We start from the raw sequence: 22711 nt of genomic DNA on the forward strand, positions 1-22711 counted from the left end.
AGAGGGAAGGAAAGAAGGGAAAGCATGAAGAAAGGAAAAATAGGAAGGAAAGAGGGAGGGAAAGAAGGAAGGATAGAAGGACGGAAGGAATGAAAGAAGGAAGAAACAAAGGAATGAAGAAGGGGAAATCTGAAGGAAGCAAGGAAGAAAGGAAGTAAGGAAACGAGGAAGGAGGGAAAAGAGAGAGCGTGTTACCTGTGAGGGACAGGGATGGTGACCGTCTCCAGCTTCATCTTGTTCCGGCGCTGTTTGTCCACCTGGTCCAGCATGTCCCTCAGCACCTCCATCAGGGAGCTGAACTGTACATACAGCATCACTCCATGATGATGATGATGATGATGGTGATGATGGTGATGATGATTACGATGGTGATGATGGTGATGGTGGTGATGATGATGGTGGTGATGATGGTGATGATGGTGGTGATGATGATGACGGTGATGATGATGATGGTGATGATGATGGTGATGATGATCATGGTCCAGCATGTCCCTCAGCACCTCCATCAGGGAGCTGAACTGTACATACAGCATCACTCCATGATGATGATGATGGTGATGGTGATGATGATGATGGTGGTGATGATGGTGGTGATGATGGTGATGGTGGTGATGATGATGGTGATGATGATGATGATGATGGTGATGATGATGATGATGATGATGATGATGATAATGGTGATGATGATGATAATGGTGATGATGATGATGATGATGATGGTGGTGATGATGACGGTGGTGATGATGATAATGGTGATGATGATGGTGGTGATGATGGTGATGATGATGATGATGGTGATGATGATGATGATGGCGGTGATAATGATGATGATGATGACGATGATGGTCCTTCATGTCTCTCAGCACCTCCATCAGACAGCTGAACCTTACACAGCATCACTCCATGATGATGATGATGGTGGTGATGATGACGATACTGATGACGATAGCGATGGCAACGACGACGACGACGATGACGGTTATGATGACCACCTCAACGAAAACAAAATCATCAACAACAACAAAACAAAACAAAATAATAATAATAATGATAATGATATTACTCTGAAGAAGAACAACAACAACAAGAAGAAGACAAAAACAACAAAAACATATAATAATACTAACACTACGACTACTGCTGATGATAATGAGATGACAGTGATGGTAACAACGATAATGCGAACGATGATGATTCTGTCAACGGTAACTCAAAGATGTGTCGTGTTCGCCTGTACCCTACGAGTCTCAAAAGAAAAGAGAGAAAATAAGAAAGGTTAACACCTCCACCTCCTTTGCCTTAAAACAGCGGAACTAACAAAGTAGATTATTACAACATCAATTGAACGGCAGGTCAATGGCTTCTGGGAAGAAATATCGGGAAATGCTAAATAACATACACAAATAAGAAACAGAACACACACCTCAGCCCCCCCACCCCCCAAAAACAAAACAAAACAACAAACAAACAAAAACAAACAAAATAACAAACACACACACACACACACACACACGTGCACACATACACCATCTTACAGACACGCAGACACAGCCAAATAGACAGACACATACGCACATGCAAGTACACCCCACCACACGTTCACACACACACACACACACACACACACACACACACACACACACACACACCACTTTCAAGGCAAAACGACATAACCCATTTCACAAGAAATCCATCCCCCACCCCCAATACAAAGAAACCCACCAACAAAACCCCCCAAGAGAACAAAACAACAACAGATGAATTGTACCTGCTCCAGGTTGAGCCCCGGGTTAACAGTGTGCGGAATGAGGGACGGCATCACCTTGGTGGCCAGGAGATTATGGGTCAGCCCGAACTTCTTGTCGCTCAGCATGTGCTTGTAGATGCCTGACACACACACACACGCGAGCAGGCACACAGACACACACGCAATCACGCACATGCAAACACAGTATTTCAGTTCAATTGTAGGACCCACATCACAAAGCCACGAGACACAACAGCATTTAATTTGTGTGTGTGTGTGTGTGTGTGTGTGTGTGTGTGTGTGTGTGTGAGTGTGTCTAGCTCGCGTTCCTGATCTGACACTGTTTATGATTAGTACATCTGAACAACCCAATTAAAAAAGGGACTGCTCTTTAACCCACTGACTACTGCTTACGTGTATGCGCGTCAGTGAAAGGTTGTCGCCTAAGGTTAGAGGTCTGGACTTCGAACACCTTTTCTGTGTGTGAACTACATCATCCTTGGCTTGGGATTGCATCGACGTTTGTTCAGCACAATCAGTTACAACCACCCCCAAAATTAATCATGATAATATAATAATCAGTCTAATTATATAGCACCTAATCAAACAGTTCTGCTCTAAGCGCTTTACATTTTACAATACTTTCATTAAAAAAAAAAAAAGAAGGAAAAAAGAACTTAATAATTACAATGGTTTCAGTATAAAACAAAGAAAGAAAGAAACAAACAAAAAAAACAAAAACAAAAAAAAACAAACAAAAAAAAAAAAAAAAACAACAACAAAAAAACGTGCGCGCGCGCGCACGCACACACAACACACATAACCTCCTTCCTACCGCACCCCCCTCCCCCCCCCCCCCCACACACAAACCTCCTCCCCCCTTCCAACACCCAAAACACCCCATGCCCCCACCCCCTACACACACCCTCACCCCTCTACATCCCCCTTCCCACCTCCCAACCCTACACCCAAAACACATACACGCCCAACCGCCCGCCCCCCACCCCCCACACTCACACACATCCTCACCCCCTACACCCACCCACCCTCCCGCCGCGCACACACAGACAGAGAGACAGACAGAGAGAGCGGCACTGACTGACGACAGCGACGACGACGTCTGGGTCCTGACAGGTGATGTCCGTGAGGAAGGGCAGCACGTCGTCCAGGATCAGCATCTTGTCCAGACTCTCCAGCAGGTGGTCGATGCACGACAGGGCGTTGATCCGCATCTACACGCACACACGCACGCACACACGCACGCATGCAAGCACGCACGCACGCTCACACAGACACACAACCATACACACACGCACAAGTATACAATAATAATAATACATAGTTTTTCTATGGCGCGATATCCAGCACCAATGCTGCTCAAAGCGCCTTACATCATAGTTGACTATAAACATGCCTTAAAAAAAACATATCAACCGCTATCTGACAATGGAAAACATCCAGTGTGTTCATATGAATGCAAAAGCACACTAAAGATTATAAAAGCTATGAAATAAGTAAGGCTTAGATTAAAACAAACTGCATTTTAGAGAACACACATACACACCCACACACACCCACACACACCCACGCACACACACACACACACACGCACACACACACAGATATATAAATGTCCCTCCCTTACAGACACGCACACTGGCATTAAATATCAACTGCACTAAAAACAAAATTGCATAAGAATTAAAATATTTCTTATTTTGTAACATAAAATTCTGTTCGGACACACTAACATGCCTACACACTTACACACGCGTACCAGAGCATTGTAACCTCACAAACACATGCATGCGCACACACACACACACACACACACACACACGCGCGCGCGCGCGCGCGCGCGCGCGCTGATTAAAAATAATCAGATAGAAAAAATTGACATCACATCTAAGACCGAAACTACATAAAATACAAGCGCGCGCGCACACACACACACACACACACACACACGCATGCACACACAGGCACGCAACACACGTACACACACGCACACATAAGCATGCAGATGAGCCAACAGCAAAGTGAGAGCTGTATATGTAAGATCAATGGTTTCCCCATTGCACTGGGAATTCATTTACAGCTTAGTCTTTTTTTTCTTTGTGTGTGTGTGTGTGTGTGTGTGTGTGTGTGTGTGTGTGTGTGAAGGACTATGACTCTCAAACTAGGAGGCAAATAATAATAATAATAATAAGACATATATATACCTACATATTCCACGAGAATATTGGTTGCATAGCTTTTGTATACTATTGGAAGACGGAATCTATCTACTTGATCTTCGTGTCAGATTCAACACAATTCGGTAACAATGTTTTAAAGGATATTCAAGAATCTAATAATACAAGTAATGTTCCCAGTCAGTTGATGATAACAGGTGATGCAGAACCAAGGTTGAGGAACTTATGAGGTTTATTGTTTGTGTGTTATTCATCTGTGTCTTATACATAATAAAGTTTCATGACGATGAAAGTTATCCTATTATATTCAATTCATACCCAACACAAACATGCTTTTCCTTGTCTTTTTTTTAAACCAGAAATAATTACATGGGGCTTTTAGCTGGGCATATATTTTTTCTTTGAGTGTATGAAATATAATTCCAAAGCATAATAAAACATATAACAGCTTTTCACTCATATTGAGAATTTCTGTGTACAATAAAAGAGAGAAAGAAAGAGGTAGAGAAAGAATAAACGAAAGAAATAAAAAGATAAGTCTGTATGTCATTTGTTGACCACACTGATAACTGTGTGACATTTGTTTTATATTGTTTGCATTTTCTGAAGTGCAAAGAAAGAAAGAAAGCCAAAAAAGAAAGAAGGAAATAAGAAAAGGAAGTAAATAGATTGTGAGAAAGACTTTCTTAAAATATGATTTCCCTCTACCCTGAGCACAATAAAATCGGAAAAGGTGAACACAACTTTGATGTTTGTGGACCTGAGGAATGGGCACAAGACTTTGGGATGTACCATCTTCTGTAAGAAGAAGAAAGAAAGAAAGAACGAAAGAAAGAAAAAGAAGAAGAAGAAGCAACAGAAGGAGAAGAAGATGATGATGTTGGCGATAATATTGATGATGATAATGATACTACAACTACTACTCATATTAATAATAACGATAATAATAATACTCATGTTCATAATAACGATAATAATAATAATAATAATAAAAAAAATAATAGCGTACTTTGACGTTGGTGGACCTGAAGAAGAGGGACTTGGCTTTGGGCAGCACCATTTTCCGCAAGATGCTGTCGTCCAGGTACTCCTTCACCACCCCGATGGCTCCGATGGCTGCCTCCTGTGCATGATACGTGCACACACAAATCAGCGTGCACACGCCCAGACGTATCGGCATGCAAGCGCGCACCCACAACCCCCTCACCCCCCACCCCACCCCCGCTAGTTAACGAGAGTTGTTTTTAATTTCACCGCCAGTTAGTTCACAGTGAAACACTCCCTCGTGGAAGAAAGCACAGAAACGATGGCATCCAAGAACAACTAGGATTCCCCTGTGATGTGAGTGAAATACGGTCGATCCTACCACCAAAAATTAATTCAAGAGCAATAGCTTTGTGAATTACCCACCCATCATCTGGTCGAATTACAGCAGCGTAGGTGATCTAGATGCCTGGCTGGTGCTGAAATGCGGCATTAGCGGTGAAAGGGATTTTACCAGTGTTCCAGCAGCCAATTAAAAAGAAACAAAAACATCCAGCTAATTCAGTACGTTGAAGTGAGATCACAGCATCTACACAGCACAGTTTCAGTTTCTCAAGGAGGCGTCACTGCGTTCGGACAAATCCATATACGCTGACCCCACATCTGCTAGGCAGATGCCTGACAGCAGCATAACCCAACGCGCTTGTCAGGCCTCGAGTGCATGCTTATATATTTGTGTATCTATCACAGTGGATTTCTCTTTCAGGAGTTTTGCCAGAGGACAACTCTCTCGTTGCACTGGGTTCTTTGTCAGGTCGCCAAGTGTGTGCTGCACACGGGACCTCGGTTTATCGCCTCATCCGAATGACTAAACGCTCAGTTTGATTTTCCAGTCAAACCTGGGAGAAAGGGGCGAGAGCGGGATTCGAACCCACACCCTCACGGACTCTCTGCACAGGCAGGTGAGCGTCTTAACCATTGTGCCACGATATCACTGATGACCATACCTGGGCGTGGAGAGAAGAGGAGTCGAGACAGTTGAAGACCATGGGCAGGATCTCCGTTCTGACCTCCTCCAGAGGTGTCTTGGACAGGATGACGTCCAACCGGTTCAGAATGTACACTGTGGCCTACACACACACACACACACACACACACACACCCCACACACACACACACACACACAAGAGGTCAGTGTGTGTCGCTGTGGCAGAGCCGGTCAGGCGTTGGACCAGTGTTCAACCCAGAGTTGAGGGATCGAGGCCCTGTTTCGGCATGGTGTTGTGTCCTTAGGAAAGGCGCCTCACTCCTTTTTCCTCACTCCAGCCACGAGTAAACGGGTATCTAATAATAATAATGATGATGGTATTTATATAGCGCTGAATCTTGTGCAGAGACAAATCTAAGCGCTTTCACACCAGTCATTCACACGCATGCATTACTATAAAACTGAAGAAACTGAAGACAAGGAAGAGGTAGGGGAGGGAGGCTCTCTTGTGAAGTGGTGGGTTTTTAGGCCAGACTTGAAAGAGCTGAGTGCGGAGACCTGACGAAGCGAAAGAGGATGTTCATTCCAAATACAAGGTCCAGAGACAGAGAAAGAACGGCGTCCAACAGTGGTATGTTTGATTCTGGGTATGAGTAAACAGAGTGGATCCGAAGCCGATCGCAGAGAGCGAGAAGAGCGAGATGGAGTGTAGAGGTGAAGGCAGCCACAAAGACAGGAAGGGGCAGATTTGTGAATACATTTATAACATAGAGTGCTGATCTTGGTTGATAATTTCAGCAAGAGGAGCAGTGTACAGTGTGAAGAGAAGTGCGCCTAAAACAGATCCCTGTATCTTACTTCGGTCGGGGATAAAGGGGACTGGACCACGCCTTCCCAGACACGGTGGGTATGGAATCACTGCCCCAATGACTGTAAAACGCCATGATTGTAAAACGGATATTTGATGGAAAGATTCTTTACTTTTTGGAAGGCGGAAAGGAGTAAATGTTTAAAAATGTGGTGGTGGGGTTGGGTCTGAGGAGTGTGTGTGGGGTTGGGTGGGGTGGGGGTGTGGGGGTGGGGGTGGGGGGTAGGGGTGTGGAGGGAGAGCCCGTGAAATACAACCCCCCTCACCCCCGACACATAGACACACTGACACAGACATACCTCATCTGCACATGTTTGGGCAAGTTGAGGATGGCGCAGAACTCACTTAGGATGATGGCACAAGAGTACATCCCCCGATACACACACACACACACACACACACACACACACACAAAGGCGTAATCTCCCCTGCTTCAAGTTTGGACAAGTTGAGGATGGCTCGGAACTGGCTCTGGATGGTGGCACAATAATACATCCCCTGACACACACACACACACACACACACACACACACACACACAAAACACACAAAGTCATGCTAATGTCACTTGCACAGGTTGAGAATGGCGCGGAACTCGCTTAGGATGATGGCACAAAAGTACATCCCTAGATACACACAGATACACACAGACACACACACACAGACAAACTTATCCCACCTGCACAGGTTTGGGCAAGTTGAGGATGGCGCAGAACTCGCTGAGAATGATGTCGCAGTAGTCGTCGCGGGTGGCGAAGTCGATGACGGTGAGCAGGGTGGGCAGGGCGTAGATGACCGAGTCGCTCTGCTTGCACTCCTCCAGCAGGATGGGCAGCACGTGCTTGTGCATCACTTTCTGCACGTGCACAACAACGTGACCCCATTTTTTGGTTCTTTTTTTTGTGTGTGTTACGTTTGCGCTTTCTAGCACGCGCACAACGTGACCCATTTTGTGTGTGCTTTGTTACGTTTGCGCTTTCTGGCACGCGCACAACACAGAGATGCCAAACCCTGTCAAGTGTTTGTAGGAACAATCATGAAATTTGGTAGGAACATTTTCAATTTAGTAAGAACACTCGGACACCGAGCCACATCAGCAAACAGGCACAGACGCCGTTTGACGGAGACGCTGCTTGATTCAGCCAGGTTCTCTCTTGTGTTCGGGCAAACGATTAAGCTGATTGGTCCACTCAATGCAGTTTAATTGTTAACACGAACGCGATTAGCTGAACATCATCACGTGAGACCAAGTTTAGTAGTGACTGCCCTGGCCTCGTGATCGGTAAGTCTAGAGCGTCTGGGTAATGTTACGACAGGAAAGCATGTGATCATGCTATGCAGTCGAAAATGAACTTGTTGGAACAAACATGAATTTGGCGTAACGTTGGAACAAAGTGCGGTCGAGCGTAACAAAATACAGTAAAATCGTAACAGTTGGTATCTCTGCCAACATGACCCATTTTGTGTTGTTTGTGTGTGTGTGTGTGTGTGTGTGTGTTACGTCTGCACTTTCTATCATGCGCAAAACGTGACCCATTGTGTGTTTAATGACGTGGCGCTTTCTATCACGCAGACAGCGTGACCCATTTTGTGTTTTATGACGTAGGGCTTTTTGCACGTGCACAACATCGTCCATTGTGTGTTTTGTGTTAGCAGAGATTTCTGGTACGTGCACAATATGAATCATTTTGGTATTTTGTGACGTAGCGCTTTCTGCACGCGCACAACTGACTCAATTTGTGTTTCGTGACGTAGCGCTCTGTGCACGCGGGACCATTTTGTATTCTGGTACAAAACACTTTGTGCACAAGCGCACATTCCGTGTCATGTTACACAGCACTTTGTGCATGCGTAGACGTCTTGTATTTTGTTATGTTCCACTTTCTGAACGCACTGCCTGTATGCACATCGAGTGGCCGTTTTAGTGATCTGTGTGTCTTTAGCGTTCCCTTTTTCACTGGTATTGTTTGTTTGTTTCCTTGGGCATGGCACGGCACAACGGCAAAGGTTTGTGGTGTGTTGGATATCATCGTGTAGCAAGTCACACACGCACGCAGACAAAAAACACGCAGACTCGTGTACACACATACGAATGCGAATGAAACTGATGTAATCATCTGTGAGCGTATACTCTCTCTCTGTGAGTGTGCATCCGCGCGCGTGCGTGCACGCCGCCTACCCCCCCCCCCCCCCCAAAATTCGCTTGCATGTTTCTTCCGTTTATTGTTTTCTTGTTGTTTTTTTTGTTTTTTGTTTTTTTTACTTTGGGTGGGGAGCATTATTCAGAGGCTAGAACTGTCGAGTTGAAGAAGCATTTTCCACACAGCGAAAATTCCCTTTGATTACCTTTTATCACACTCGGACGTGCTGATTATCCCCACAAACTGTCTTCTGGAGTTTGGAAGATGGGAAACAAGAAACAGAATGAGAACCCATTAAACGTTAGCTCTTAAGACGATTGACGGAGATTGCTGCTGTTTGTCTTCCGGTGAAATGTGTCAGGTAGAGGATCATACGCTCAAAGACGCGCGCGCGCACGCACACACACACACGCACGCGCGCGCGAACATAAAAACACACCCACCCATCCTCACCACGCCGACACCCCTCACCACCTCCCTACACCAACACAACCTCCCCCCCCACCACACACACACACCTTCACCTTCACCTTCACCTCTCCCGTAGTCTGGGTTCAGACCGTTGGGGCACCGCTGCTGACCTGGCCACCACTCCTCTCCACTCTTCACGGTTTTCTGATTTCCTCAGGGCGTCACCGAGCGTCAAGCCTGTCCACCCCCGGATGTTGTCTTCCCATCTCTTCTTCTGCCGTCCTCTCCTTCTGCCTCCTTGTACGGTGCCTTGCAGGAACGTTTTGGCAAGACCAGATGATCGGGAGATGTGTCCATACCATCTAAGTTTGCGTTTTTTCACTATGGACAGAAGGTCTTCGTAGGGTCCAATACTTTGCTGGATTCTGTTCTTCACTTCCGTGTTAGTGATGTGGTCTCTGTAGGAGATGCCAAGTAGTCTACGAAAGCATCTCATCTCGACAGCTTGGATTCTTCTCTCGATGTCTGCAGTCAGGGTCCAAGTCTCGCAGGCGTAGAGCAATATTGATATAACCAGGGAACGCATCAGTCTGATTTTTGAGCTGAGAGCGATGTTTTTGTTGTTCCAGATGGTGTTCAGCTTGTTGAGTGCCGTTGTTGTTTGGGCAATTCTCGAGAGTACTTCTGGTTTAGATCCTTCATCTGACACGATTGCTCCCAGATATTTGAAGCTGTGGACTGTTTTAAGCTTTTCGTCGTTGACTTTGATGTCAATGCTGATGCCGTTGGTGTTGTTAGTCATCAGTTTGGTTTTCTCCGCACTGATTTGCATTCCATACGATGTGGAGGCTTTGTCTAGATGTTTGACCAGGCTTGCCAGTTCTTCTTCTTTTCCAGCCAGTCCATCAATGTCGTCGGCAAAACGTAGGTTTGTGATTGTTCTGCCGCCTATGCTGACTGTTCCTACATGCTCTTCCAGTGCGTCAGTCATTATTCTTTCTAAGAAGATGTTGAAGAGTGTTGGGGAGAGTAGGCAGCCTTGTCTCACTCCGACTGTGGTTCTGAACCAGTCCCCGATGCTATTGTTGAGGTAGACGGCGCTGGTGGCTTTGTCATAGAGGTGCTGTATCAGTCTGATCAGGTTGGCGTTGATGTTGTACAGATTCATGGTAGCCCACAAAGCTGCATGCCAGACCCTGTCAAATGCCTTCTTAAAATCAATGAAGACATGGTAGAGGTCTTGTTGGTGTTGATGGTACCTCTCACATAGCAACCTCAAGTTGAAGATTTGTTCAGTTGTGCTCCTTCCTGGTCTGAAACCTGCCTGTTCTTCAGCAATGATGTTTTCTGCTTGTGGTTTCAGTCTGTTAAGCAGGATTTTCAACATGACTTTGCTGGGATGACTAATCAGGCTGATGGTGCGGTAGTTTTGACACTGCTGGAGATTGCCCTTTTTGGGAAGGGTGATGATCAGTGATTGTGTCCACGGTGTGGGCCATTCCCCTGTTTGCCAGATCTTTGCCACACACACACACACACACACAAACAAACACGCCAACCCACATCCCCCTCACCACCTCCCTACACCCCAACACCCCTTTAACACACACACCCACACCACCCCGTCACCACGTACCTACTCCCCACCACCACCACCTACACACACACACACACACACACACACACACACACACCTAAGGGTTCAAACCCCCAACAACCCCCACCCCCTTTCCTCACCCTGGGTATCTGAGGTATGACGGTAGACAGACTGGCGTAGGCGTCGGCCCGAGCCCCGGGGTCCCTGCGGTCAGTGCAGGCCAGGGCGTGCAGGCTGATCGCCACAGGGTCACTGAAGTACTTCAGCTGGCACAGGACACGACACACGCCAATATAGTAAAGATAATGGAAATATGACAGAGAAAACTCCCCCAACATCATTCAAAGCTTAAATTTTACAGTACGATTGTAGCATTGGACAAAACTGGTACCTATCTTTTGAATACGTCAGATACAAAAACACAGACAAGCTTTAACCAAAAAACTCAGAATAAGCGCACATGACCTAAAAATTTAAAAGGGTAGATATTTAAATATTCCACGAGAAGCCAGATTGTGTAGCAATTGTAACATACTGGAAGACGAAATCTATCTTCTTGATCATTGTGTTAAATGTGAAACCGTATGAGAACACTTTAAATAATATATTAAAAATTCGAATAGAACAGGAAATATTCCCACTCAGTTGATGCTAACAGATGATGTGTATATTTACAAATAAAATTAGGAAATTTTGTTTATGAATGCTGCTCCAATCTACGACGTTAACTGATTAATTAATCAATTAATTAGCTTATCAACTGATTAATCTATTTACCTATGAATTTGTGTCATATAAACCTTGAGGTTTCATGGCATTAACCTTTATTCTAATCTATTCTCATTCACACCAAAATCACGGTCACAATAATGGATCCTATTTTGACAACAGACGGCGACACAAAGTATCCATACCATAGTTCTGTGTGTGTGTGTGTGTGTGTGTGTGTGTGTGTGTGTGTGTGTGTGTGTGTGGTGTGTGTGTGTGTGTGTAGCGCGTGCGTTGTGTGTGTGTGTGTGTGTGTGTGTGTGTGTATGCGCGCGCGAGCGCGCGCGCGGAATGGAGTGGAGTGAAATTAAGTTTAATGTCCTGTCACACATACTGATGATTGTGGGCATTTTGTTGAAGCAGTAATTTTCACATTTGAATGTTATCGTTTTAAACGGTGTGTAAATGGAGAGTTAGTGGATTCGGGTGGATTGAGGGTAACAAAGCTGAATATTTGAAATGAATATTTAAGTACAATCAAAGAAAATTTCTTAATGGACTTCCTAAAAGGTAAGTATTGTGGTTGTTTCTGGTGTTGGAATCGCTATGTTGTGTTGTTGCTGATGTTGGTGTCATTGTGTAATCGTGTTGTTGTTATTGTTGATGTTGGTGTCATTGTGTAATCGTGTTGTTGTTGTTAGTGTCGCTGTGTCGTCGTGTTGTTGTCGTTGTTAGTGTCGCTGTGTCGTCGTGTTGTTGTTAGTGTCGCTGTGTCGTCGTGTTGTTAGTGTCGCTGTGTCGTCGTGTTGTTGTTGGTGTCGCTGTGTCGTCGTGTTGTTGTTAGTGTCGCTGTGTCGTCCTGTTGTTGTCGTTGTTGTTAGTGTCGCTGTGTCGTCGTGTTGTTGTCGTTAGTGTCGCTGTGTCGTCGTGTTGTTGTCGTTGTTGTTAGTGTCGCTGTGTCGTCGTGTTGTTGTCGTTGTTGTTAGTGTCGCTGTGTCGTCGTGTTGTTGTCGTTAGTGTCACTGTGTCGTCGTGTTGTTGTTAGTGTCGCTGTGTCGTCGTGTTGTTGTTGTTAGTGTCGCTGTGTCGTCGTGTTGTTGTCGTTGTTGTTAGTGTCGCTGTGTCGTCGTGTTGTTGTTGGTGTCGCTGTGTCGTGTTGTTGTTGTTGGTGTCGCTGTGTCGTCGTGTTGTTGTTGGTGTCGCTGTGTCGTGTTGTTGTTGTTGGTGTCGCTTTGTCGTCGTGTTGTTGTTGGTGTCGCTGTGTCGTCGTGTTGTTGTTGGTGTCGCTGTGTCGTGTTGTTGTTGTTGGTGTCGCTGTGTCGTCGTGTTGTTGTTGGTGTCGCTGTGTCGTGTTGTTGTTGTTGGTGTCGCTGTGTCGTCGTGTTGTTGTTGTTGTTAGTGTCGCTGTGTCGTCGTGTTGTTGTCGTTGTTGTTAGTGTCGCTGTGTCGTCGTGTTGTTGTTAGTGTCGCTGTGTCGTCCTGTTATTGTCGTTAGTGTCGCTGTGTCGTCGTGTTGTTGTCGTTGTTAGTGTCGCTGTGTCGTCGTGTTGTTGTTGGTGTCGCTGTGTTGTTGTTGTTGTTGTTGGTGTCGCTGTGTCGTCCTGTTGTTAGTGTCGCTGTGTCGTCCTGTTGTTAGTGTCGCTGTGTCGTCCTGTTGTTGTTGGTGTCGCTGTGTCGTGTTGTTGTTGGTGTCGCTGTGTCGTGTTGTTGTTGGTGTCGCTGTGTCGTCGTGTTGTTGTTGGTGTCGCTGTGTCGTCGTGTTGTTGTTGGTGTCGCTGTGTCGTCGTGTTGTTGTTGGTGTCGCTGTGTCGTCGTGTTGTTGTTGGTGTCGCTGTGTTGTTGTTGTTGTTGTTAGTGTCGCTGTGTCGTCGTTGTTGTTAGTGTCTGTGTTTAGTTGTGTTGTCGTCGTTGTTGTTATTGTCGCTGTGTAGTCGTGTTGTTGTTGTTGTTGTTGTTAGTGTATGTGTTTAGTTGTGTTGTCGTCGTTGTTGTTATTGTCTGTGTTTAGTTGTGTTGTCGTCGTTGTTGTTAGTGTCGCTGTGTAGTCGTGTTGTTGTTGTTGTTTTTGGTGGTGGTGGTGTCTGTGTGTCGTCGTGTTGTCGTTGGTGGTGTCATTATGTCGTTGTGTCGATGCTCACCACCGAGAAGAGCTGGGCGGAGGGCCGGTAGCGGACATCCTTGTTGATCATCTTCTCCACGGGGTCCACCAGGTTCATGGGCATCTTGTGGGCCACCACCCCGAACATGTCGTGCATCTGAAACACCCACACACGTCGTGCATCTGAAACACCCCCACACGTCGTGCATCTGAAACACCCCTCACATGTCGTGCATCTGAAACACCCACACACGTCGTGCATCTGAAACACCCCCACACGTCGTGCATCTGAAACACCCCCACACGTCGTGCATCTGAAACACCCCCACACGTCGTGCATCTGACACCCCCCCAATTGTCGTGCATCTGAAACACCCCCCCACACGTCGTGCATCTGAAACAACCCCCACACGTCGTGCATCTGAAACACCCCCACACGTCGTGCATCTGAAACACCCCCCCAATTGTGCATCTGAACCCCCCCCCCCCCCACACGTCGTGCATCTGAAACATCCCTCACATGTCGTGCATCTGAAACACCTCCACACGTCGTGCATCTGAAACACCCCCACATGTCGTGCATCTGAAACACCCCCACACGTCGTGCATCTGAAACACCCCCACACGTCGTGCATCTGAAACACCCCCCACACGTCGTGCATCTGAAACATTCCCCCATGTCGTGCATCTGAAACACCCCCACATGTCGTGCATCTGAACCCCCCCCCCCCCGGCCCCCCATGTCGTGCATCTGAAACACCCCCACATGTCGTGCATCTGAACCCCCCCCCCCCCCGACCCCCCATGTCGTGCATCTGAAACACCCCCACATGTCGTGCATCTGAAACATCCCCCACACGTCGTGCATCTGAAACATCCCCCACATGTGCATCTGAAATACCCCTACATGTCGTGAACACTCCCACATGTCGCGAACACCCCCACATGTCGCGAACACCCCCACATGTCGTGAAACCCCCCAACATTTCGTGCATCTGAAACACCCCGCGACAACCCAACAAGAAAACTCAGCGATTTGATTTATAAACCCTCTAACTGTCAGGTGCATACACACACACACACACACACACACACAAACACACACACACACATAAACACACACACACACAAACACACACACACACACACGCACACACACACACATACTCACACACACACACACACACACACACACACATACACACACAGAATCGGAGGCTGGACTGAGTGTTCAGAGCGTAAAGAGTTCCGCATTTGAATTCTGACCCGTTCTCGCCAGAGGTCTAGCTAGCTTCAAATGGAGCACTGTCCAAAACAAATACGGGACCAACTGTGTAATGTTTACAATGCTCGGTTGTAATCACTGCGTGAAAAAATACATCCTTTGGAACAGGCTTATTGTCGTGGACAAATCTTCTAAGCGGTTATCTTAATGAAGTTCAATAAAGGTGAAAAGTAACAATGAACCAAAAAAATAAACGCACACGTTGTCTCTTTTGCTGCGTCATTTGAAAGTCAGTCCCTCATTCTATGTGGAAAAAAACCCCCATTATCAATTTGAAATTTAAAAAAAAGTGAGGCGAAGAGAAAAGAGCGTGAATGACATGGAAAACGTTTAATTAAAGACGGTCTAGAATACGAAAGGTAGGTGTGGATCAGTTCGAGCACCGACAAAAGGGGGACAACTGAGGCAAGGCACAGTACCTCGTCAAAACTATGAGTTGTTTCCCTTATGTCGCAGCGCAGTTGTGTATTCCGTTATAATTTTATCATTCATCTTTTTTTTCCCTTGTTCTTCTTCTTCTTTTTTTCCCCAACACGTTAGCTACCGCCTTCTCTGTCACGCACTGGGTTATGCTGCTGGTCAGGCATCTGCCAAGCTGATGTGCTGTTGCGAATTTGGATTTGTCCGCCGAATGCGGTGACGCTTCCGAGAAACTGAAACTATAATGTATATCATCGGAAATTAACAAATAATGAGGCAAGGAGATGAAATGATTAACAAATAGTAAAGAGTGGTACCTCTCTCCATCACACAAGGTACACAACTTCAAGTCAGTGATGCTTACGCTACCGATTCAGCTAGCACACAGAGTCGTAAGCATCACTGACTTGAAGTTGTGTACCTTGTGTAATGGAGAGAGTTACCACTCTTTACTATATTTTATAATGTATATCATTATATCTGTGGTGCACTCCTACACCCACCCACCCACCCACCCACCCACATACCTGGTCCAGCTGCTTGACGTACAACTGAGGGTTGTGGTCAGCGGCGATGAGCGAGTGGCCGGCGTTGTAGAGGGCGCAGACCAACATGCCTAGCGAGAACATGTCCGACAGGGGGCAGCAGTTGCGGCCCAACTGCACTTCCGGCGCCATGAAGTTCAGGTCCGGCTGCGCCATCTTGGGGATCTTGGAGGTCCAGGAGGCCGCCGTCACTGAGTCCTGCATATATTGTATTGATGATGAAGGAGGAGGAGGAGGATGACGATGATGATGACGACAATGCTGCTATGGAGGTCTATTTAGATTTGGGATCTTTTCTTTTTTGTTCTCTCTCTCTCTCATTCACACACACACAGACACACACACACACACACACACACACACACGCCCGCACTCACACATACTCACGCACACGCGCACATACACATGCAAACCACCCACACCGTAAAAATGACTGAGATAGAAACAGGTTGACAAACGAGAGCTGGAGCGAGAGATAGAGAGAGAGAGAGAGAGGGAGAGAGAGAGAGAGACAGGGGGAGTCATAATCTTTTCCATTCCACTCATTTCGCTCCACCACAACAGAGAAAATTTATTCCGATCAAACGACAGAATACCCCCCTCTCCAGCCTTCCTCAACTGATGAATCAAACCCGCCGTTCAGTCAAGTCTACCAGGATGGAGGACGGCAACGTCATTTGTCGCCAAGCGCTTTTACTACTCCTCCGGTCAATACCGCAAGTCTGCGGCGAGATCACCACCTTGACCACAGACATGGAGAGGACACGGACACATTACTTTGTGAAAATGCCTCGTGTCAGTGCAAGAACCCCCTTCCTCTTCGCTGCTGCTCATGCCTGGAATAGCCCCCCCGCGTCATATCCTTTCAGCTGACTTCGTCGTTGTCTTCCGCTTCTTCTTCATTAAAAACCAATTCTTCTTAATTCTTCATCTTTTTTCAAACCCGTCTGTAAGTATCTCCGTAGGTCTCTTACTTATGCAGATACTGTTCCGAACCTGCTAAATCAGTTTGCCTGTATGAGGCATGAGAGGGAAATGGGGACGTGTACAGAGAGGGCATGCTGTTTATTGTAACTCTTTTTGACTCACTTGTGTAAACAAAGTGAGTCTATGTTTTAACCCGGTGTTCGGTTGTCTGTCTGTGTGTGTGTGTGTGTGTGTGTGTGTGTGTGTGTGTGTGTGTGTGTCCGTGGTAAACTTTAACATTGACATTTTCTCTGCAAATACTTTGTCAGTTGACACCAAATTAGGAATAAAAATAGGAAAAATTCAGTTCTTTCCATTCATCTTGTTTAAAGCAATATTGCACCTCTGGGATGGGCACAAAAAAATGAAAAAAAAGAAGCCTAATTATATGCAAACTGCATTTACTGTTATATTTTTTGTATTCTCTAAACTTGGCACTTTGACCTCTTATTCTGACACAACAACAAGAGCAGTCATTATTATAATTTTTTGTTCAAACAGGAACTTTTTTGATAAGGATGGAATTTTTATTTATTTTGCAAACGTTTTGGTGCAGATAGTAAAAAAGGGAAATTACTCTGTAATTAATGCTAGGGGACTTAATTTATCACAAATGAGTCTTGAAGGCCTTGCCTCTCTTGTTCTTCATGTAAAGCGTTCTGAGCTCAGAAAGGGCGCGATACAAATGTACACGATGATAGTAATAATAATTATTATTAATACTATCATCATTATAATTATAATTATTATCATCATTATGATCCAGTAACTTAGATGACTAAGCACATTGGGTTACGCTGCTCGTCAGGCATCTGCTTGGCAGATGTGGTGTAGCGTATATGGACTTGTCCGAACGCAGTGACGCCTCCTTGAGGTACTGCTACTTAGATGTCTAATGTGAGCTCCAGTTGAGTGCTTTCGGTGAGTGGAAAAATCCAATGCTGTTTTACTTTGTTCTTCCATGGCCACAGTGTCTATTTCTCAAGGAGGCGTCACTGCGTTCGGACAAATCCATATACGCTATGCCACATCTGCTAGGCAGACGCCTGACCAGCAGCATAACCCAACACGCTTAGTCAGGCCTTGAGTGCCTGCATATATATGTGTGCACCTATCAAGAGTGGATTTCTTCTGTGGAATTTCACCAGAGGACAACACTCTCGTTGCCATGGGTTCTTTTTCAGTGCGCCAAGTGCGTGCTGCACACGGGGCCTCGGTTTGTCGTCTCATCCGAATAGCTAGACGCTCAGTTCCATTTTCCAGTCAAACTTGGGAGAAATGGCGAGAGCGGGATTCCAACCCAGACCCACACAGACTCTGTATTAGCAGATGAGTGTCTTGACCGTACTGCCACCTTCCTCCTGAAGCTTCCACATTCATCACACCGATGCCTAGTGAAATTGTGTGATGAATGACTGGTGCAAATTCCCCGAGGACAGAAAGAAAGAAAGAAAAGAAGAGACAGAAGAAAATGACAAGGGAGAAAAAAAAAAGATTGAAAGGAAACAAGCCAGCCAGCCTGACAGAGAAAATAAAGAAAGAAAAAACAAGAGAGAAAGAAGAAAAAGGATGATCGAAACAAACGCGTGGGAGGAAAGAAGACAGGCAAAAACAAGAAAGAAAGAAAGAAAGAAAGAAAGAAAGCGAGCAAGAAAGAAAGAACAACAACAACAAAAAAGGGAGGAAGAGTGGATGGAAGGAATGTGAGAAGGAGCAGACAAGAAAGAGACAGAGAGAGGGGGACAGTGAGAGAAGAAAGAAAGAAAGAAAGAAAGATCTTTGTCAAGAGCTTCCAACTTGCTGACAATGTTCTAATGTGAAACCGAAAGCAAAATCTGATTGGTCTAAGACCACAGGACTTCGACAAAGACAGTGAAGGTAGAGGGCGAATGAATTACAAATACAACATTGAAGAACGCATCCACAAACGGCAGATGACACATACTGATTTCTACAAAAGTAGATTCCTTGTAAGAGTTTGTGACAATCCCTGTAAACATAAGACGTGTGTGTTTATGTATGTGTTACGTATATACATATATACACAAGTGGGCTTTAATCATTCTATAATGGTTATCAACCCAAAAGAGAAAGGGGTTTAATTAGACTTGAATGAATTAAAAAAAAATTTAAAAAAGACCGCGGGTACCACATGAGACATTTCCTCCCCTCCACGTCTGTGGTTTAACCTGTGAACGGCCTGTGAAGCTCCTTCACACATTTATCAGTGGACCAGTTTTGCTCACGAGCGAACGAGTTTATCTTCGTTCCTTTCTGCTTTCTCCTCATCAATATTCATGAAGTTAGTTCATCGCATTTGCCCAGCAAACGGCGCTCTTATTCCAGTTCCTAATTTATAGCGCTCAGAAGAGGTTTTGCGATTGTGGTACTCGTATCCCCCCCCCCCCCTTTTTTTTTTTTATCCTGGTAAACTTGGGACCGTGAATATCTGACCATTTGCATACGAAAGACCACTGGGCTTCCTTCTGGCTCAGGTTTGATTTACGGTCATTTCATAATTTATGGGCTGGAACTCCGCTGCGGATTGTATAGGTTCCACGGGGCTAGAGGAGCTGGATATGAAACGCTGTGGCTTTGACATAAAAAAATTAGTCGGTTTGTATAACTTCCTTTGTCACTTTTAGTGAGGAAGGGGTGTAAAACTACTGAAATAATCCACCAGCGTGATCTAAGCCTTTTTATTTCTGAGTTAGAAAACTTCCTTCTATGCACATCCAGAATCAGAGAATGCATACCAACGAATCATGTCATGGGCCTACATGCCTAGGCATTTATCAGTGTGGGTTCCCTCCTTCAGTATGCGTTCAGAATGTGCAAACGAATCAGCCAAGCAATCACATAAATGAAAGTTATCGGCAAAACTCTTCAATCATTCATTCATTCATCTATTTATCTTTTTTTTTTTTGCCTCGATGATCACAGGGAATTTATTTTACTTATTTACTCTTTTCTCTCTGATTTCCCCATCCGTGCCCCTGATCCCTACCCCCTCTCTCTCCCCACCTCCCCATGTTCTTATCGGTAAATAAGATTCATTAATACACGTCTTTAATCTTCTATTGAATCTCTTTCTGTAATTCCCACCAGCAACCAGACGCATCTCCCAGTCTCTCTTCCCCCCACGCCCCCACCCCCCAGTCGCTTCAAACCAGTGAAGGGCAGTGGGAATAAAAAAAAGAGTGGGAGAAGAAATGGTGCTGATGTGAAAGAAAGCTGAAATCTAATACAGCGCGACAAACTTGGAACAACTCCACAGGGACTTCAACTCTCTCTCTCTCTCTCTCTCTCTCTCAGGACCTCTGCGGGGAGGTACTCCGTTTGATCTGAAACAAGTGATAACCATTTCGTTCGTCGTGGGAATTGGGAGGGTGTGTGTGTGTGAGGGGGGTCGGGGTGGGTGGGGGTGAGGGGGACTGAAAGGGAGAGGCAGAGGGGGAGGGGGTTGTTCAGGTAAGGGCCGCATCACGCTTTCCGTTTCCCTGGTTGCCAACTGTTGAGAAACGTCTTCAAAATGCCCAACAAGTCGTTCTCAAAGATACGGGGAAGGGGAGTGGGGGTCGTGGCCGGCGTTAAGTCAGGCAATCTCCGTGTCAGGTATGACGGAGGGTAGAGAGAGAGAGGGGGGGGGGTGAGGAACTTCCAATTTTGAAAAGAATCATGCGCGGAAGCGCGCACGCACACACACACACACACACACACACGCTGTTCCATACTAACCTGTCCCCACCCTATTCAGAGAGAAAGTCCAAATCGCAGTCTGCACCAACTAATCCCACGTGTAATTTGAAAGGCAGTCTTCCAAAAATAAATGAATAAATAGACAAACAAACAGATAAATAAATGAATAAACAAATATGAGTTCTGCACTTCATCCTCCTCCTCTGTGTTTTGGGAGCAGTATCTCAGAGCACCTCTGCATTGGTGTACCTCTTTATGCTGGCCTGGCCGTGTGGAGAGAAAGCATTGGTGTACCCCTTTATGCTGGCCTGGCCGTGTGGAGAGAAAGCATTGGTGTACCCCTTTATGCTGGCCTGGCCGTTTGGAGAGAAAGCATTGGTGTACCCCTTTATGCTGGCCTGGCCGTGTGGAGAGAAAGCATTGGTGTACCCCTTTATGCTGGCCTGGCCGTGTGGAGAGAAAGCATTGGTGTACCCCTTTATGCTGGCCTGGCCGTGTGGAGAGAAAGCATTGGTGTACCCCTTTATGCTGGCCTGGCCGTGTGGAGGAGAAAGCATTGGTGTACCCCTTTATGCTGGCCTGGCCGTGTGGAGAGAAAGCATTGGTGTACCCCTTTATGCTGGCCTGGCCGTGTGGAGGAGAAAGCATTGGTGTACCCCTTTATGCTGGCCTGGCCGTGTGGAGAGAAAGCATTGGTGTACCCCTTTATGCTGGCCTGGCCGTGTGGAGAGAAAGCATTGGTGTACCCCTTTATGCTGGCCTGGCCGTGTGGAGAGAAAGCATTGGCGTACCCCTTTATGCTGGCCTGGCCGTGTGGAGAGAAGGCCCAGGAGCCATTGAGCCACCTCCTAATAAGCAAGGCCTGTTGGCAAGAGTTCCACAAGGACGGACAGCTGGACGGATAGTGTGGTGTCCGCACATAAACGTTTGAAAGACCGGGGTGAAGAGAAAGCAAATGGACATGTCTAATGGTCAGGTTCAGAGCACCACACATACAAATGGATAAATGGAATACCATACACGCTCCCCGGCTTGTAGTATACAGGGGGCATGTGATAAACAGAGTTACACGAATCATCAGATGTACCAGATTATAGATAGACATGGGAGATAAAGATGAAAACACATACACCCCCGAGAACGGAGTGTGGCTGCCTACATGGCAGGCTAAAAACGGTCATACACGTAAAAGCCCACTCGTGCACATACATATGACTTGCAGCCCACAAACGCAGAGAAGAAGAAGAAACACACACAAATGTCATGTGGACACAGACACATTAATGAGAGATTGCAAGCGTTGGGCGGACAGATGCAGCTGGATGTGCACAGCAGAGAATGAAAAGACAACAACAACAGCAGCAGCAGCAGCAGCCTCAACAACAACAAGAAACCTTCAGAAAGCTTGGAAACAATAACATTCGTAACATTTGTTGTCTCCAGCTAGTTCGTGAAGTCAGTGCCTGTATTGGAAGAGAAGAATAAAACCCAACACGTGCTGTTTAGAAAAAAGAAAAGAAAAGGAAAAAAAAAAAACAGGGATGGAGGACAGAAGTTGAAGGGGGTGGGACGGGACGAGTGTGGGTGCTACTCCAAGGAAAACGGATGAGAGTGAAAGGCATGGGTGGGGATGGTCCGGATGGGGAAAGAGGGGTGGTGGGGATGTGGGGGAGTGGGGAAGGATGAACAAGAGAGAGGGAGAGAGAGAAACTGGAAGGGGGGAAAGGCGCGTTTTCCCCGTCACTGGCTGCTGATCTTCTTACATCGGCAGATCCTTTTTATTTCACCACAGCTTCTGCCCTTGGGCCAACAAGATCTGGACCCAGTCTCCCTCTTTCTCTCCCTCTCTCCCTCTGTGGCTCTGTCCACCGCGGAATCAGCAGGTCGTGCATGACAAATCCTACTCAGGTTGCTGGCATCGAAACTGACGTTTCTGACCGTTTTTATGCATGTGGACAGTTTCCCCCTCTCTTCCATATATATATATATATATATATAGAGAGAGAGAGAGAGAGAGAGAGAGAGAGAGAGAGAGACAAAGAGAGAAAAAGAGAGACAGA

General features: G+C 46.1%; 1 protein-coding gene across 1 annotated transcript in view; it reads right to left on the minus strand.

Moving 5' to 3' along the window:
* LOC143280293 (SCY1-like protein 2) overlaps window positions 1-16190 on the minus strand; it is a 32046-nt gene extending 15856 nt beyond the window's left edge. The window contains exons 1-9 of the mRNA XM_076584922.1: window positions 15969-16190; window positions 13777-13893; window positions 11071-11196; window positions 7461-7637; window positions 5934-6056; window positions 4952-5065; window positions 2847-2979; window positions 1769-1887; window positions 196-299 (exon numbers count right to left, since the gene is read on the minus strand). Coding sequence (XP_076441037.1) covers window positions 196-299; window positions 1769-1887; window positions 2847-2979; window positions 4952-5065; window positions 5934-6056; window positions 7461-7637; window positions 11071-11196; window positions 13777-13893; window positions 15969-16190 — 1235 coding nt within the window. The remainder of the gene's footprint in view (window positions 1-195; window positions 300-1768; window positions 1888-2846; window positions 2980-4951; window positions 5066-5933; window positions 6057-7460; window positions 7638-11070; window positions 11197-13776; window positions 13894-15968) is intronic.
* Window positions 16191-22711: the final 6521 nt, after the last annotated feature.

This window comes from Babylonia areolata, chromosome 3 (assembly GCF_041734735.1).
Source record: "Babylonia areolata isolate BAREFJ2019XMU chromosome 3, ASM4173473v1, whole genome shotgun sequence".
Taxonomy (NCBI): domain Eukaryota; kingdom Metazoa; phylum Mollusca; class Gastropoda; order Neogastropoda; family Buccinidae; genus Babylonia; species Babylonia areolata.